This window comes from Tyto alba, unplaced genomic scaffold, assembly GCF_018691265.1.
Source record: "Tyto alba isolate M040663 unplaced genomic scaffold, T.alba_DEE_v4.0 Super-Scaffold_8, whole genome shotgun sequence".
Taxonomy (NCBI): Eukaryota; Metazoa; Chordata; class Aves; order Strigiformes; family Tytonidae; genus Tyto; species Tyto alba.
Window position 1 is genome coordinate 18,149,777 of NW_024881329.1, and position 19,433 is coordinate 18,169,209.

The following is a 19,433-nucleotide window of genomic DNA, read 5'->3' on the forward strand; positions in this document are numbered from 1 at the left end:
TTGTCAAGGTGCTGCTTACAAATGCTGTAACTCCTGTTTGCACATATTTTAGCTCTGACAACCTAGTAATTTCTGATACGGAGAGCTTAGTATTTTTCATTCATTACATCATACATAAACTGAATATGCAGTAGCTTTTTAGACTTTATGAAAATATTAAAAATCATTTCACAGAGAAGTGTGGTCTTGTCAGCAGATTAGATTCAATTTGTTGTCTGACAGCTAATTGCCTGATCTAATTCTACAATAATTTTCACATAGAATCCAATCCACTGACCAAAAGAAGGCACCCTTCACCCCAGCGTTTTTATTGGCAAAATATAAATGCATAATATCTGTCTAGATTTCACTGAGTTACTGGACAGCCACGAAATAACTTTCAAAAACAAGAGTTTATTCAGATCAGCACTTAGCTGACACTCAGGAAAACAGAATTATCAACTTCAGGAAGTATCCCAAGAAAACTCCCCATGGAAGACTGGAAAGGAAAATCAAGTGGGTAATGACTCCATCTACAGGAATCAAGAGGTAAAAAGAATACTGGTGTCCTTCCCATCCTCTCCATCCAGAAAAGGGCAACACCATTCCTTCCACATTAGCTAATAATAACTGTTGATAAAAGGGATGCTGGAAAAAGTCAGCATAGGTTACAATTCACAGCACCCTGAGAAAAACTTTATTTCCACATATACTCGATTAAGGGAAACAGCATCATTACAGTGTAGTCACAAGATGTTAAACTTCCATTCACAAACCCAAGCTGAATGACTATGAAAATATTTGCAAATTGGTAGATGCAATTTCAATTAGAGTCTCTAAGTCTCCTACAGAATAATTTTTTCCACTGACGTCAGGAGGAAAACACATTGTTACATGAAAAATGCATTCATTCTACAGCATTATGCTGATTTCAGCATCATACTCCATAACCTTTGCTAAAAGTGTATGATCTTGTAAAGTACTATAGCCATGAAAGCACTGCAATAAAATGGTTACCAAAAAAAAAAAAAAACAAACAGATGAATTCACATTTTAAGTTCATATGTGCTTTACGGTTTGGGCTTCAAAATTCTTACTTGGGAAAAGTGAAATAAATGAGGTCAAAGTAAAAGGTTTTAAATATTTTTTTTCAACATAAGGGCTCATATTTACACATGCTAAGCTCCTGATGTGAAGCCTAAATGCAAAATCTTTGTTGAGATGGAGGTGAATTTCATTTCTCTGCAAAACTTTGTAGTAATTTTAACAAGTGCCAACTTACAAAAGCTTTGTATGCCCACAGTTGTAGAAGCCATCCAAGTTGAGCAAAGAAACCATTGCTAACCTTAAACTGGTTGATGTAGGTACTTAATAGCCTGTTGAGGGTGGTTGGTAGACAGCGAGCAAGAAGCAGCCCACAGAGGTATTGCTCCCACTGATATGCTGTGTACTTCAAACAATCAGTATTAACGGGGAAGATTTGCATGGTTAGACTCTTTATGAATTGATATCAGTTATGGCACACATATCAAGTTAATAGTATTGAAAAATGTCAAATTATCCCCAGAATTCTATTTTTAAGAAGTTGAGAGTATTTTAGACCTGAGGAATCTGTCCTGACAAAACATTTGAAAAAAACTAAGATGGTATTTAATTAAGAATCAGATGCTCTAACAGATGTTTCACTAGTTACAGTCGCATCCCATGACTTGTGTTTTCCTAATTCAATGTAACATTATATGCACTGTGCTTTAACAAAGTGGTAAAACTCACTCCCTCCTAATCCCATCCATGAAAAGAGAGTATAAAATTCTATCAAATCAAATGGTCCTATTGTTTGTAAATGACTAGACAAGTTATCAACAGCAGAGAACACAGTATCTTCTGTACAAACTATAGAGACATTTCCATAGTATTTTCCAAATATTTCTTATTTAATTCTAATTTAAATTCTAGAAAAACAACAATAAATTCTGAACAGGAGACAAATATTTAGATATGATACAAAAAAAAAAGCTAGTAGAACATTATGTTTCATTTTCTAATTAATATGTACACTCTTGCTACCTACAATGAGCAGCCTTATTTGTAATCAATGAATAAAACACTAATAAAATAGTTTTAATTATGTTCTTTCTAGTTTCTAAGACCATTGTTTAAAACCTATAACACTTCATTGCATATTAAATAAATCAAGTGAAAAATAACGAGCTACATTCTTCTTCAGTGTAACTTGTCTCTATAGGTCAATAATAATGGCAAATTTATCCCAAATGCATTTATTAAAAGTAAGGAAACTGCATCTCAGGAAAACCTAACACCAAATCAGTAAACTTCAAAAGAAAACTCAACAAGCCTCTGTTTCTGTGGATGTGCATGAAAGATTTAGCATTTGTACCTCAATTATGCCTTTTTTTTTTTTTCTGGACTATGTGTCATTCTCTCACAGCACTGGTTTCCAGTCTCCTCAGGACTGGACTCTCTGGACCCACCTTCCCTCAAAACAAGATAAACAAGATATCCCTCCCCACTCAGCCCCGCAGAAGGGACCCCCGGCACCCCCCAGCTCCCGCTGGGGACCTTTATGTCACCGAAGGACGGTGTGACCCTGCGGGCGCTGGGTCTGCCAGCAGAGGAGGTGTGAGCCAGCTCACCTGGTTGTACAGGGCACAGATGTGCAGAGCAGTGTTTCCCGAGGCGTTCTGCGCACACATATCGGCGCCGTAGAAGAGGAGGTGCTCTAGATGTTGGACATGGCCGTATCGGCAAGCCTGTCAAGAGATGCATTCATAATTTGGTTATTATACAATCTAGGCAAGTGTTCCAGGTAAAGAATTTTAGCAGAGAAGATGATATTGTACTTAGGGTCTAATTTTTAGAACCACACCTGGACTGAGCGGGAGGACTAACACCCAGATGTGCACACCTGCCTGTAAACGCCAATGTGTGCACTTCAGGTACAACAAGTCTGTGCATAAGTTTAAGCATCTGCTTATTTGAGGAACAGCAATTTAAGGTATCATGAAAATACAAAGTCTGACACTTCTTATCCACTAATATTCGTAACTGTCAAATGTGACATGCAGACTAACAGAAGACAGTGGTTTTGTCCTGTGAATCTTTGGAAAGCTGCCCACTAGATGGCACTGAAGATGATCAAATTTCTAAAGCTTGCTTTCAAGGTGTGGAAACAGCTTGGGGAAATCTGGCCAAAATTCAAATAATAATCTTCTTAATTCTGTGATGTTGTGTAGATGCACGGTATACACAGGGCACCGATCCAAAAGAGGGAAAATCTTCAAGAGTTACTTTGAGTCACACAAATAAAATGTTAGACCCTGAATACTTGGAAATAAACCCTTATGAACAAGACTTCACTGAAATTAGAAGCTTTCCTGATTAGCAAATAAGTTTGAGAAAAATCACAGCATTTCCATTCATCAGTGTCATTTACTTGACTACCACCTTCTCTCTAGCATACTGATTGTGCACCTCCCAATTTGTAAGGTTTTCAACTTCATATCACCTCAAATCAGTATCATTCCTATATAAGAATATGGAATTTAAGCTAAAAGATACAGCTATACAAAGCCATTCAGACTGTCTTAGGTATCTAATTACAACTGACTTCAGTGGGAGTTACAAACTGACACAATTTTCAATTTGGATGAGAAAAAATATCCTGCTCAATGCACAAATTAAATCTGTGACACATCCCAAACCCCAGTCTACTATCCTAACCACTACATCTTTTCTTTCTCCATTTTCAATTTTTAACACACAGAAAGGGAAAAAAAATAGTGTTTATTAAATAATTTATTAATTTACAAATTATTTGCCAAAATAACGGAGACGACATGCTAGCTGTTATTAGAACAGGAATATTTTAATGCTAGGCAAGAGAAAGCAAGCATCCAACAATGAGCAAAGGGAGAAACAGTACCAAATCGTAACTGTGTTGCTGACTGTGCAGGAGATTAGAGCAAATGCGGAATTAGCCATAATCAATTCTGTCTAGTCTCTAAAAGTCACTCAACACCTGGGTATGAATGTGCAAATGTAATTATTAAAATAAATTCCAAATACAAGAACTAATTCCAGCTTTCTATTCTCACTACAATGAATTGGACTAAAATCAGGCCCTTTTTTCACTTCCTTTGCTAGAGTGGATTTGCCTCCTCTTTGCCAATCTGACAATAAAGCTTATTCAGCTTATTGGGAGGTGCTGGAAGAGAACCAGTGCAAGGGAGATACATTTCCCCTCAGCACATGAACCGCTGCGTAACCCAGAGGTTTAACATCTACAGTTAAACATTATGTTAGAAAAATGAAAAATGTACTTGCTTTCAATTATTTCATTGCCATGCAAGGTAATTTTGCCTTCTTCACACAGACAACATCATATAGGATTGTATCGTATCACCATCTTTCTTAATTCGTTGAGGCTTGTATTATTGATTACTGAAATCAGATTGCCCCTAATCCAGATGTAAACATTAATTTATTCAGGATTACAACCAATACAATGGGTTTGAAAGCTCTGCTTCATTACTAGAAAAAATAACCTCACGCGTATAAGGCTGGGCTTTCAAAATAGGGAATTTTTCTCTATATTTTCAGGGAGTCCAGATGGCATAATACTTTGATCTAGATAATTAATTTCCTCCACATCTTCAGAAACGATGGTAGTAAATTAATCTTTCTTTTTTTCCCCCTACTAGAGAGGGATCCAAATGACCTCAACCTGAACACACACAGTGAAAAAGCTCAGATCTCTGCTGAAACCTGGGTACCAAAGCTATCTCCCATTTCTTTCAAAGAAAAGAAGAAGTAGTGTACTATAAAGATTAGTGCACAGAAAAGAAAGTGAGCCTAGATGACTTAAGCAGGCCTGTAAGGCTGATTATTTGTACCTTTATTTTTCTAATCATACTACATCAATTCCATTTTTTACAATTACTCAAATTCATCCATACAGAGAAAAGGCATAAAATAGCTGCAATGACATTAGGACTGTTAGAATCTTTAAACTTTGTAAACTACGGAGATAATGCTACGCAAAGAGAAATTAATAAAGCATTCTTACACAGCTGTTGCATAATATTCAGATGTTTCCGAAGAAGACAAGGTAAGTGTTCAAAGAAAATGTTTTGGGTTTGTTTTTTTTTGTTTTGATTTGGTTTTGTTTTTGTTATTATTTTTTTGGTTGGTTGGTTTTTTTCAGAAAATTCCTTACCAAACATTATAGGTCTTTTTAAGAGATACAGTTTAGGTCTTTGGTGAGGAAGGAGGTCTACCCTTCCAATATCTATGATGAAGCTGACCAAGATGTGCCAGCTCCTGATGAATTCTGGCACCACAGCTGGCTCCATGTATCATGAGCATCATGAACCTCAAAGGATTACTTTTTTAAAAATAACTTTTCTTTACAGAGCACAATACCTCCTTTATCCACACACTGATTATGCAAGAGAGGAAAGAAAAAGCCATGTACAAACATCAAAAGAAAAATCATTCGAATCCCAGTTTCCACACACACAGGGAATGAAAACAGACTCAAACTGTGAGTTTGTAAGAGTTTAACATTCTTCAGTGCAATATACTGAGGGATCCTATGAGCAGGATCCTGAACCCAAATCTTCCTGTAAAGTTCACCAGGGAGAAAGGAGAAAGTACCTCTCACAAACACACAAGAAGCATTACCAAGGATACTAAAATTGGCATCTAACAAAGAGATTGAGTTACACTTTTTTACTGAAGTGCCACTAATAGGATGCTAAACCTGACTAGTGGAATTTCTGCAGCAAAATCCACAGTAACCATAGAATTTCAAAGTTACAGAACTCCACTGGAACAGTTTCCACTTCTCATTCACCACAGCAGGATGTAAAGTAATAAGCAAATAGAAAAAGGAAGACATTTCATATTTGTAAGTGCATGGACTAAACACATCCAAACAGCCTTCAAAAGAATGTTTAACCATAAAGCATACATGGCACATTTCCTCATGCAACTTCAACTCCAGGCAAAAGCAAACTTTCCCACCTGATGAATTTCTTGCCATCCATTTTCATCTTTGCAACTGACTGTAGCATGCTCGTGGAGTAAGAGCTCACAGCAGTAAGGATCTCCTCCCACAACAGCGGTGTGGTACAGTGGTGTCAGGCCACAGCTGTCTTTGTAGTTAGGAGATGCCCCAAGCTCTAAAAGGGTCTGAAAGCAATCACAAACTGTGAAAAATATATTTTGGAGGGACTTCTTACTCTAAAGGGACATTACCTGAACAAGTATAGATAAGGTTGATACTTGCCAAAACATGTATTTTTTGCTCACTTACAAATAAGCTGATAGAATGGGCCACGGCACAGACTAAGTTAAGTAAGAAATTCCCTCGGAAGAATTAAGATCTAAATGAATCTACAGGAATAGCAAAGAAAGGATGAATAGCAATGTCCAATTTCCATCCTCTCATTAGGTTCAGAAATATCAGTTCTGAAAATGCTGCACTGCCTTTGCAACACTCTTCAGTTACAAGATGCTTTATCAAAAGTGTCATGCATTTTGAATATCTGTCAGAAGGAAATAAGCAAAATCCATAAACATAAGACTTAATCTAGACTACTGAAGTGATTTAAGAATACCTGTTAAAACACAAAAGAAAACAGAAGAGACTGTGTTAAGATATAATGTGTAATTCATGCCACTGGCATTTGCTTTCAAAGAGATAAGCAACAATAATGGTATTCCTATTTCCTCAGACAGATCTTTCCCAATGTATCAATGAATACGGTTAAATTTCACCACTTTTTCTTCCTACCAAAAAAAAATCAGAAATGAAAAGGCCCTTTATTGAAAGAAAATTATAAGATTTGAAAGCCACAGGAAAGCACTAGAACAAGCACATATTAAAGGATCCATTGAGGACAACACAGTAATTAATTGAAAACACTCTCATTTACATATTTTTTTTTATAAACTAATGTATAATTTGCTATTGAAAACACTTACCTTGAGGGTTACTTGGTTCTTGGCCCTGGCTGCTTTGTGCAGAGCTGTCATTCCATCTTTGGCTCTGAAGTCTAAATGTGCTCCTCCATTTTTCAGAGCTTTTATCACTTCTACTGTATTGTCAAGCTGAACAGCCAAAGTCAGGGGTGTTTCTAAAGAAAAGAATAGCGTGTAATTGAAAAAATATGAGCAAATTTATGAAATAAAGAACATTTACTTTTAAAATGTTAAGTTAAAAACAATGTTCAAAGAAAATCATAAATTATCAATTTGCTCCTTTGGACAGAAAAAATAGAGAGATTCCATTAGCCTAGAGCTCTGAAGGCAAATGAAAGAATGTGTGAGATTCAGCCTTTTAATCAGTTGAGGTTGAACCAGCCCAAATACTACTTTATGCTGCTAGTTTTATCGTTCTGACCTCCGCTTTCTAGGTCATGATAGTTTGGGTCCAGTCCTCGGTCCAACATCTTTGTCATTTTTTCCACTGAGAGATGGTGGACATGATCCATAAATTTTCTCAAATTAGCCTGAAACAAAGAGCGACAAAGGAACCATCCTTTAATCTCAAAAAGAAAATTTTGACTAAAAGTGAAATATTCTGTCAATCCATGTCAGCATCCATTGACATCATTGAACAGTAGCTAATTCACATTCCTGGAGAACCTGACTCGGTACCAAAAGCATAAACCCTATGGTTTATAACGTTCAAAAGTCAAACACAGTAAGAAGATTCTGGGTTTTACAGTTTTAAGGAAAAAATGAGGGAAAGATTCATTCAGTAAGAAATGAGGATGGTGTACAGTGATCATTATTATTATTCTGACTTGCAAATGAGTCTAAAGACATAGAGTGGGATTTTTGCAGCACGCTGAAAGCACATTGTATTTACGAAGTAAGGTTCATTTCAGATTACTAGTATACATACGGAAGAGTCAAATATGGGAATTTTTCTATGCAAGAAATTCCCAGATCACAATTCACACATCCCTGTTGGTGCTGGCAGCACATACTGCTGCTTGTTCAGCAACTGGCCCAGGTGGTAATGAACTCTTACTTATTTCCAGTTTCTCAGACACATTATTTTGCTAAGTAGGCAACTGCTAACTTCTCCAATAAATTTGGCATACCTTTGTATGAAGCTTGGCCAGCTGTTTTTCATCAAGATTGAACTGTTTGTACACTCTTTTCTTGTATCGAAACTGAGGGAAGAAAAACAGAATAAATTTAGTATGTCCTATTCTGCCTAAAAACTCATAATATAATTTTCTGACTTTACCAGAAAGTATCATCCACAATGATGCAGACTTTGGCAAAATTCAAAAAAAGGCTTAGCATTTAATTTTGAATATTCACCAATAATCAGCACTTGCTTAACATAGTGGCATCGCAGTTTTACAAGTTCATGTAAGCAAAATTCCTATCTTGTTAAATATACTGAAATCAGTGAAGGTATATGGGAAATGAGATCAGCATCTAGAATCTACATAAATAAGCAAGAATTACAGTGAAAAGAGCTTTTCCCTAAGGGTATCTGTACACTTTCATTTACAGTCTCAAGCAGAAAGAGCTGGGAAAGCATGTTAAATAAAAAAATACATATTTCAATACATCAGCTTAGCATTTCTGAAAATTAAAAAAAAAAAAAAAAAAAAATCATGAAAAATCCCTTAACATAGGCAGAACTATATGGGAATAGTTTTCCTGATGTTTAACAGGATTGGTCCTGTGAATGAGGTTCAGAGGATTGCCTCTTTTCACAGTAAAATGTGAGTGAATTTCAGCCAAAAACAGTTTGCTAACCCTATGGCCAGAGCAGCAACACCTATGGCAAAAATCACGGGATTCATATAGTTATAATTTACTATCAGCTAAACATACTATGCAGAATTCAAAGAATGCAGCACGTCTGTTGGACAAGGAGACTGTACTGAATAAGGCTTTAATACTGGCTTTTCACAAAACCACTTTTAACCCCTGAATTGCAACCCTTTAGCTGCAGTGAGAAGAATTTTGCCAACAGTGAACACTCACAAAAGAGAACATGACAGAAAAAAAAAAAAAAAAAAAAAAAAAGTGGCTATTTAATCTGCTTATGGCTATAATATAGACACCAGTGATTGAATCTCTGAAATAAACTGCTAGAAAAGCTAGGACTTGAAACCTTCTCTGGACCCTGTTTTTTTTTTTCTTTGATTTGTGTTATGGTGGAGTAAGTCCATTAACTGCAGACTGCTAGTGGTTGATGTACCACCACACAAGCAATACCAAGATTAATTAAATACTAGCTTCATGCCCCAGTTTCCTGCTATACTGTGTTTCAGTGTGATCTGGCTCTGCTCCATGTTCGCCCAGTGCCACAATGGTTTATCCAGTTTATCCCACAGCTGCATGGCCTCTGCATGAGCAACAGAGAGGGGGGAAATTCCAGTGTCTATGTGTGAGTGCTTCACACGTACACACCCTCTCTTCCCTTACTCCTTTCCCAGAAGACAGCCAGAGGAAATCTGTGCGCTCTAAAGGAGGGCACAGAGGAACTAGATGGTGGGGGGGGAAAGGCTTCACTGTGAAAGATGGACCCTCCTCTCTTTGGGAGAAAGCAAAGGCTGGTTGTTCAGCAGCTGCTACCCTACTACTGCAAACCTAATCAGAGATCCAAAAGCTTAATCTAGAACCTTACATTTATTTATTAAATTACAAAAATACATCTGGGTCCTCAGCAGAGGAAAACTCCAAAATCAAATTTTCCAGAGGGACCAACTCTTCGCAACCTTTTAGGGATAACACATGGAACAGCTCCACTGAGCAAGTGAACACCAGCACTTCTGTGAGCCAGGGTTCAAGTTCAGACTTGCTAATCACTATTTCCCAAATGCAATTCAGATGCATGTAGAAACCTTAAATACAGCTTCCTGTATAATTTCTATCAAAATAGAAATATTTCAGATATTAGATCTTTTAAAAATACCTCTAGTGAAGGAACTCCTTTATTCACAGGCTGTGGGTATTCCCTAAGAAGTCGTTCCTCATCCAAAAACTTCCCATCTCTTCCATTGCTTGCAGGCTGGAACAGTCCATAGTTCAGGACATCTTTCAAACTCTGATTCAAAGTGCACAAAATTCGTTGCTTTGCAACCCACACTGAAGCTTCTGGGTTAAATCTAATGCATTTCTGCACAGAGAAATTATTTTAAAATCTAATTAATGAAAAAACATTTAAAGAATATCTTACATTCTAAAATCTATAAATGTCATAAATATATACAAACATACACAGTAAACCTACAAATTCCATGAGAAAACATACACCAACAGAATTATATTTCAGACACACGCTCCTCTATAATAACTAATGCACAAGTAGTGTGAAAACACAGGACATTTCTAGTCCATAAACATCAGAGAGCATATCCTTCTTCAGAGAAACAACACCTTCACAGCAAACCTGTTTGAGAAGCCAAGTGAAAGGTATGTTACAATATGTTTAACCATCTACTTGATTCGAGGCTGTTCTGACAATCACTCTGATCCACAACAATTTCACAAAAAAAAAAAAAAAAAAAACCACACAGTATTCAGGCAATAATTCTAATTCATTTTAAGCTACATTTATCTCTGGACAAGTTTATGGGAAGAACTATACAACATGAAGCAGCAGAGGACTTGAAAGCTTTGAAAATCCTTTCCAGTTCTCTGCTTCTTACCGAGTTGGAGTAGGAATTTTGCAATTATAACTGACATTGCAGTCATTGGCTACGAGCTACCAGCAGATGGCAATACCAAGAAACCAGTTTGTTGCCTCTGAAGTGCATTATGAACCTGCAGTGCTGCTGACCCACCCCATCCAGGGCCACGAGAAGGGCTCGTACCGAGCTGCCATGGCAGAGTCACAGCACAGTAGTCCCGGCTTCACCCACTCAGAGGACAGCCCCGTCCCCTCATGATCCAACACAGGATGCAGGGATTGCACATGGGCCAAAGAAAAATGACAGTGGATATATCTTTTTTTATCAGTACGTTTCCACGAATGTAGTAATTCTGCATTCTGAATGTATTTCTGGCCACAGCAATACTGTCAGTAACCACTCTCCAGGCCTTTCCTGAAGACCTCTGATACTCTTCCTACTATAATTATACATAAAGATAATAGAACAGAAGAGCAAGTAAATATAAGACTGATGTTTGATGAAGAGAGTAAACTGTTTACTTTAACTTTACCCACAGCTGCTTCTGAAGTGCTCACTTCTGCAGTATCTGTTGGCATCTTTTTAAAGTCCCAAGGCCATCCATAAGAAAATGGTCAGAGTTTGTCTTTTAGAATTGAACATATTTGTTCTGGCAAGCTCTGCATACATCTGAAAGTAATCTCTGATCCCATATACACAAATCAAATAACAAATTCATTTCAGTATTTCAATTCTGAATTTTGAAGAGCAAATTCAATGGCAAAAGTCACAATATTTTGTATGTTCAAAGTGTCTTTCTTTTTGACTGTTTAAATATTAAGTGGCAAATATTTTTGACAGTGAAAAGTACAACCAGGACATGACGGACTTTCAAATTACAACCGTTTTTAACTGAGCAGACACCACAGCCAACCAGCCCTCCATATATATTCACTTTATCAGAGCAGAGGTGACAAGCCAGTTTTGAGTATCGCGACATACTGAAGTTGAGGAGTTTGGCTCTGTCCTCAGATATGAGGCCTATCAATAGACACTGATACTGAGACGTCCCTCTATTCATCGGTGCTGGCTAGCCGTGCCACTGGAGCGGCTGTGATAGCATCTCACAGGGGCCTGCCCAAGGAAGCAAGGCAGGCTCTCGAACACTGGGCTCTGTCCAGCTCTGCTGTGCCTGGGCATCAATTATTAAAAATTACCACTCGATTTGTCTTTCACAAACTGCACTTTTTCAGATATGGCTCAATTACTGATGTTAAGACATTTTGGGATATGTAAGGGAAGAGGGATAAAGCTTTCATTGCAATGTGCTCAGGTGATGCTTTGGCCTAGGAAATGACAAATACCTTTAACTCTTCACTGTCTTAAATATAAAAATGTAATCAAATGAGATATTAGAATCTGACACAAACAAAGTTGGCTAGGAAGCAGTTTTCATTCCCCTTATATATTTTACATCTCAGGGTGTTTTATGAAAAGTTGGGGGGTTTTAAATGCTGGAGGGAAGGAGAGAGGGAGACAGAAAGAACATTATAAACAGTATTTTCATTCCCAAACAACCTGGTAGTTAAGGTATTGACTTAGCAGCAAGGGCAATCCATTCTAAATCCCTGTGTTCCTTCAGCTCTGAACCTCATTTGCCCCATGACTTTTACATGGATTCAAACTTCAGTATAAAGTTCAGATTCAAACATCAGCAGTTTTCAGCAACTCTAAAAACTGTCAGTTATAATGTATATTATGAGATTAACTCCTGCAAGCTTCCACATTATAAAACAAATGTGCTTATTTTAATAAATATTGATCCCATTAATAATTTATAATGAATCAGGATCAATGATGTAAAAAACAAATTAACAACTGTTTCCTACCAAAATTTCTCAGACTTGGATAAGTGAAACTAGTGAGAGAAGTAATTATTTATGCTTCCCATGAAGCCAGCAGCATAGAGATGGAGGCTGTTACTACTCTCGGAGGCAGCTGCTGAACAACAGGATAAGAAGGACCACTCAAATGCTGCATAAGGTGTATTTTAGATCAACCTTCTCCTGGAACACCTCCCCTGTGCCACTTCTCAGTCCGCCTGGCAGCCCTCCCAAGACAGAGACCACCACAGTCATCAGCTCCATCACTACCTACTGCCATAATTTCTACCCTGAGAAAACATCAGCTGAATCACAGCAGAATCTACACGCAGATTGTTATAGTTATGAAATAAGTAAGAATTCATTAGATGAACATGGTGTGGTGATCAGAAGGAAGTGAGACAGTAGCTGAACAACTATTTTAAATCTTCAATGACTTAAAAAAAAAAAATCAAAAAATAGGGACAGATTAGTGGCAAAGAATTATAGAAACACATATGAAATAAATATATTTTGCACTGACAGATGAGGGATTTATTCTTTCCACTCTTTTTGTTGCATCCCAAGACCAGATAAAATGTGATAGTTTGTCTTGAATGCTAGCTATATACACTATAAAAATTGCACCAGTTCTTTCAAATAAGAATCAAAAACAAAGCCCTGAGTGGCCCCAAAGCTGACAAAATGACACTAGGCCACTCAAAACCCAAGTTTAGCGGCAAGACAGAACATCAGCATTGGTTGCTGAAATGTGAGACCTGCGGTTTTGGTATTAAAGTTCTTTGGATCATGAGAGTCATGGTCATCTGTAGTCCTGCATTCCTGCACACTGGTGAAAGCCACTAAGTGCAACACAAGGACTAGAAGCAAGGGGAAAATATAGCTCACCCACTCCAGCTAAAGGGAAGATATTAACTCAATGGGAATAACGTTCATGATACAGGATCTCTGAGGAATAACATTTATCCAATCCAAGCCTATCAACCAACACATCATCTTCATCAGACTCACAAGGATGTCAATCACACAGAACTGCTCTGCAACAGAGGAACCATGACAAACGGTTTGTACAGCTGCCTCAAAAATGTGATTGTCAGAATATCAAAATACAAGTTATTCCTTTCAAAGACGACTACAATATTAACAGTGTGACAACCAAAAAGCAGGGAAAAGCAAGTGGGAGTTGGGTATCATGAAAAAAATCGAGAAAGTCACTCACTTTGATTTGTTCTCAGTATTCAATGTAATTCTTGGAGGCCCTGCTTTCCTTCATCAAAAAGCATTCAGAAAACACAGAATTCATGAGATGAAAGGTCAAAAAAAACATTCTGGCCATGCTGCCATCAGCTGGCAAGTCAAACCACCTGTCCAGATCAAGGGCGTAACAACAGATGTCAGCAGCACCAACAGTGTTTCCACTGTCAAACTGAAGATAAAAAGAAGGAAGATCAAGCTTAAACAGAAAGCAGCAGTGAACAATCGGTCACAAAACAAGATACAGAAGAACAGTTGTGAAAAGTTGCAAAGGAAAACTTCGGATAGATCTGAGGCAGTGGAAGACAGTACAGGCTGGAAACAAGTACAAATGGGGGCATCTTAAGCAAAAATGTGACTCGAGCTGCAGTTGTGACAACTGGGTTCCTACCTTCACAAGATAAAAGTTGCACAAGCTAAACGAGTGTTTTATCTGAGAAAGAAAATCACTAAAGGTAACAACTCTTAATCCTAAAGGCCAATGAATACTGGAAAAAGTAAAGAAAGGATACAAAAGTATAAAAAACAATGCAGAAGTGGAAAAACAGAGCAGCTACAACTTAAGCTGTTGTTTTACCAAACTGACACTTACCAAACAACATTTTGCATGGAAAATCAAATATAAAAAAGAATAAATCAGGGGAGGGGGTAGTCAGTAAATGCTCACTACTAAAGCGGAGCAGCAAAACAGATGGGCAGAAAGCATTTCAAAGAAGTCCTCAGCAGACCCAATCCCATCTCAGCATCAGTACTTGATAAAGCACATGAACCTGAGAATTTTGATTTTGAACATAACCCAGTATATAACCACGTAAGTATAGGACAAAAAGAGCAGAACAACCACCATGTGTTGGCAATAAAATGGTGAAAATATTCCTTAAAACAATTGGCTAACAGATTAGTTCTTGAAGTCTGGGAAAAAGAGTAATGCTAAGCACAAAACATTGGACATCACTGACAGTATCACACAAAGGAGATTTTCTTGACAAAAGGTACTGGAGAAGACCCAGCCTCCTTCCAGTTATAGGCAGAATCACTTGTGACATGTTCCTACATGGGCTAATTAAGGAAATGGATACAAGATGACTTACCCTGGATTCAGATCAAAAAGGTCCAGGGAGAGGTCAGCTATGCCAGACGTCCCAGAGAAAAGCACAGACACGTTAGTTCACCCAGTTTCCCATGTCCAAAAGACGTGTGATGCCATGCACGACATGGTTGCCTTTAGGCACAAGGTAGGCAGTCACCTTGGGCAGCAAACTGCTGGGGGCTGGTGACTGCCAACTTTGATTACCAAGGAGGAAAGATGCAGATCTGTCACCAACCAGTGCTGCTGACAGCGTGACACTGAGCTTCACTGCCCTGGGGATGAAGCATCCTGACGTTAAGGGCAATCACAATTGAATACTGCCTAAGCTGCCAAGAAACCCTGCACCACTACTGCAAAGGGAGGAGGAACTAGTCAGTTCAAAGGAGGAACTGACATTTCCATCTCAACAGCAAGTAAGGGGTCATCCTCGAGCCAGATCCCTCTGGGCTGGATGCACTGCAAATTAGCTTCTGGTCAAAAGAGATTACACCCGTGTCCTGCCTTCATAAAGGATGTATTAAAACTGAGCCTCACAGCTTATTAAATCAGGAAATTAAATGCCAAATAATATAGCTTTTTAACCCACTCTCCTATGCACCTATGTTTGTGAATATGGAGCGTTTTCTGTGCTCTCTCAGTAATTTTACTGAGCTCAGGAAATCTTTCAGTCACTCATTTAAATATTCTCCACCCTCCTGTGCTAAGGATGACACTTACTTGAACACAGATGATGCAGAAAAGCAGTAAGAAATTACTTTCTACAAAGTATTGTTTCAATACATTGGACTATCATCTGAACTGAAGAGGAGACAAAAAATAATTGATATAAGAACTGAAAAGTAAGATTTCATAAGAGCTTCATATGAACTTGTGAAGGTTTACATTATCTTTAAAGTTGAAAATGAGAATGAAAGGGTGACAAGACAGATTTCCTTCAACAGGTGATGATTTATAAAGTTTTTTATATCAGTACATCCTGCTTAAGATGTTGGGTGCTTATCTCATACGTGCAATGAAATAAAGGTAATTTACACCACAGTCACTGCAGATGTGCAGACTTTTATTCCTAGTGAACTTAGCCAGGGGTTCTAAGCTTCCCAGTGGGCTGAGTTTTATCTAAAAGCCTAAACTTGCCTTCTTTTAAATAAATATATTCTTGATACTATTTTCTAAAAAACAAACAAACAAACAAAAAAAAAAAACAATAAAAACATAAAACTAAATTTTGTCATTTCATGCTCCTTTGATTAAACAGAATAATTTTAAACACCTCTTATGTTAAGTTAATTACAATTACACAGCAAATGAGGGCCATGCTGGATTTGTCTTGTTGCTATAACACAGTTCATGAACTATGATCTTCTCCAAACTTTGCTACACTACATTTAAGCTATCAGTCTTCCTGTTTGCAAACCTGAAACCTGATTTCACTTTTTTGTACAAGAGATTGTGGGCTAATAAATGAAATGAGAAATAGATCATCTTCTAGAGAACTGTTTAAAACAACTGAGTTACTTTTCATTAAGAGCTTAGTGAAAAGGAAAAAAAAATGCAAAAAGCAATAAAAATGAACAAATGAAACACGAAACCAAAAATACTTTTTGGGTTATTTAATTTCCTGCACAAAAAGAATTTTAAAAAAATACTTGTTACAATAGTGTCAATAAATAACTTATTGTTGGTCTAAAAAATAGAGTTATTAAATAAGAGGGCTTCAGGAGGCCAATACCTCTCTAACAGCAAAGTAAACCTAGCAAGTAAAGCTAATCTTTCCATTTTACTGGATCTATTCATTAAGCACTGAACACAAAGATATAGCAAGCTGGTAGGATGATCAATAAAATACTAACCATGTCCAGTCAGAGCTTGTCTTGAGAGAGGACTCCTCTACAGTCAAAATCCTTTAAAATTTCAGAGGTACAACAGTGGATTTCATTATTTTAATCGATACTGAAATGAAACACCCAAGGTGAAGACTGCTTCGGCCAAGTTTTAATAAAAATCCCATGGGTGGCTCACAGCATCCTCAGTCCTGCTCTGCCCTCTGAAACCTTCCCATCCAGCTTGAGTCCCAAAGCACTGCCTCTTCATAGAGGTTCATCTCACACCATATAAACTAAAGGAGTGGTACTGTAATTTCAGCAGCAGTCCCCACACAGAAGAATTTTTTAAGTACAGTAATTTCAGAAATAATGCTCCCAACTCCAACACAGATTTCTCTGAGTTTCTGCAGCACTGTGTAGACCAGGCTTTAAAAAAAGCTCTACAACTACACCCGAGGCCACACTGTCAAAACAGTTCTTCCCTGTCGGTCTGTAGACAGGCCATCTCTATCATACTAAAAATGAACTTAATTAAAAAGAAAGGAATAATTTCATCTGAGATAATCTTCAATGGCAGCACAGTATGATGTATATCTTAAATGTCAGCTCAGAGTGATGTATGTAGCACACATCCATAAAAAGAATGTGGTTTTTTAATCATCTTTGAAATGAAAAAAGTCTGATGTCAACCATCAATTGAAAATTTCGACAACAGCATTCAAGGAGGCCCAGGGTAATTTAGATAATTAATCACAAACTTGGACAAGCTGTGGTTCTAGACAGAATCACTAAGTAACTACCAAGACCACCTCTGGGATGAGACTGTTATTCTTATCATAGCACTTGTGGAGGACAATGATCCATTTACTTACAAAGTTACAACAGCAAACTATTCCAACTTTATGCTCCTAACCTTCCAGACGTTGAATTTTACACATTCAACCATAAAAGAAACACAACTTAATAGTTCCTTGTGAGAAAGAGTGAGTAATTTGGGTATAGATTTCTAATACATAAGGAACATCCAAGATTGGTTTTAATTTAGAAGTAACTTTTACTCTCATTTACTCAATTAATCAGACATTTTTTAACAAATATATGTTCAATTATTTCTGTAAAATGTGAGAAATTAAATCTTTTGTTGTTAAGTCCCTGCTTTCATCCAATAGACTTAGGGATGTGGCATATAGCCATAGGTTCACAAGTTAGCTCGCAAATGACACCTCTAGGAAAAACAGAAAAGGTTAATTTATCCTCTGATGTTTCCAGTATAAGCAGTGAAGAGGTGGGAGAGAATAAAATAGCAATTTCATGTCATTGTAAAAACTGTGGAAAAATTCAATGCTATGGTATATTCTTCCTCGAAACTGAGTGTGATGATTTCTCTGGGTGGAAGTCTGAGAAACAACACCATGTAGTAAAGGCATAGCAGCAAAGGAGGAAGGAAAGATTTATTTGTGCTTCTCTTCCCCCACCTTTATGATCTAAAAGCCACCAGCTACCTAACAAGGGTATCTTTTTGTGGAAGAATGACAGAGAAAGGTAACAAATATGGTAAAAAGAGAGAGAGAGAAAGAGAGAATTTAATGACCTTCTGCTAGAACCCAGTCTAGTATCAACCACAAACCATCTTATGAAAAGAGAATCTAGAGGAGACAGTGGCGTTATATATGTATGAGGCTTTCATAGGGATAAGAGGTGATTTGGGGGTTCAACCTTCATCTTCTGATGAGATTTGAGATTCATAATTCTTTTTCTTCTACTTAAATGCCTCTGAATGCAGATCAGACAGGTAATTTGCTTTATGATCACAGCTTTCATCAAGTTAGCATAGTAAATACCCTCTCTTGGATGGCATGGTGCCTTTAGTTTAGGCAATCAGTCAGATACATCACCAGGCTACAAAATGCAGATAGTAAAAGAAAAAACAAATTTTGCCTGTAATGTGTCAAAAAATTGTAAGAAAATAAAAGAGATCTATTGCAGATTGAAGCCAGCAAAGGTAATAATTTAATGTGGGGTTTTGTTTGTTTTTTTTTTTGTTTGTTTTTTTTTTTTTTTTTTAACTGTAATACCATATGCCTTACCGTTTGCTGCAGATCGGGTATTATAATTCGAATCACTAATGTGTTGCTCTGACTGTCTTCCATCCTGCTGCTCGGCTTCTCTGCAGTTGCTCTAATTGTGTCATAAATAGTTTCTTCTTTGGAACTGTCTGATTCAGATTCAACAGAATAGTCGGAAAAGCTTTGTGCCATTTCATCTTCACTTGACGTTGGGCTACGAGGCATGTTCAGGGTTTTTTATCCTGCCAGTACAAAGGAGAAAGAGAAAAAGATAAGCTATAGTTACAAGTCTTAAAAATGAATCAGACACAAGTTCTGTTTTCTTGGAACACACACTTAACAACAAAGTTTTATGTTCTATCCTCCTTTTATTTCCTTCTGTAATTTATGTGGGTAGGCAGAGTGTAATGGAAGTCAATCTGGCTACCAATTTACTACAGAAGAGGAAGAAGAACAGGAGAAGGAAAAAAGAGTAATAAAAGGGAAGATGACCTTTCTTCCCAGGCACACCCAGCCTCTCAAAGGATACAGAAAAAATCAGCATAATTACCAGGTTCTCTGCTAAATAGCACTCTTGTAAACCATACTTAGAACTAGACCCGGCTTTGAAGCCTACTTCTCCCAGTTCAAAAAGACATTTCAGGAAATGAATATAAGTGCTAAACTAA

General features: G+C 37.3%; 1 protein-coding gene across 1 annotated transcript in view; it reads right to left on the reverse strand.

The window, feature by feature from the left end:
• The window catches only part of SHANK2 (SH3 and multiple ankyrin repeat domains 2), a 323,086-nt gene extending 304,096 nt beyond the window's left edge, over positions 1-18,990 (reverse strand). The window contains exons 1-7 of the mRNA XM_033006803.2: positions 18,787-18,990; positions 9,953-10,156; positions 8,115-8,186; positions 7,406-7,514; positions 6,988-7,139; positions 6,025-6,192; positions 2,634-2,750 (exon numbers count right to left, since the gene is read on the reverse strand). Of these exons, the coding sequence (XP_032862694.1) occupies positions 2,634-2,750; positions 6,025-6,192; positions 6,988-7,139; positions 7,406-7,514; positions 8,115-8,186; positions 9,953-10,156; positions 18,787-18,990 (1,026 nt within the window). The remainder of the gene's footprint in view (positions 1-2,633; positions 2,751-6,024; positions 6,193-6,987; positions 7,140-7,405; positions 7,515-8,114; positions 8,187-9,952; positions 10,157-18,786) is intronic.
• Between the last annotated feature and the right edge of the window lie 443 nt (positions 18,991-19,433).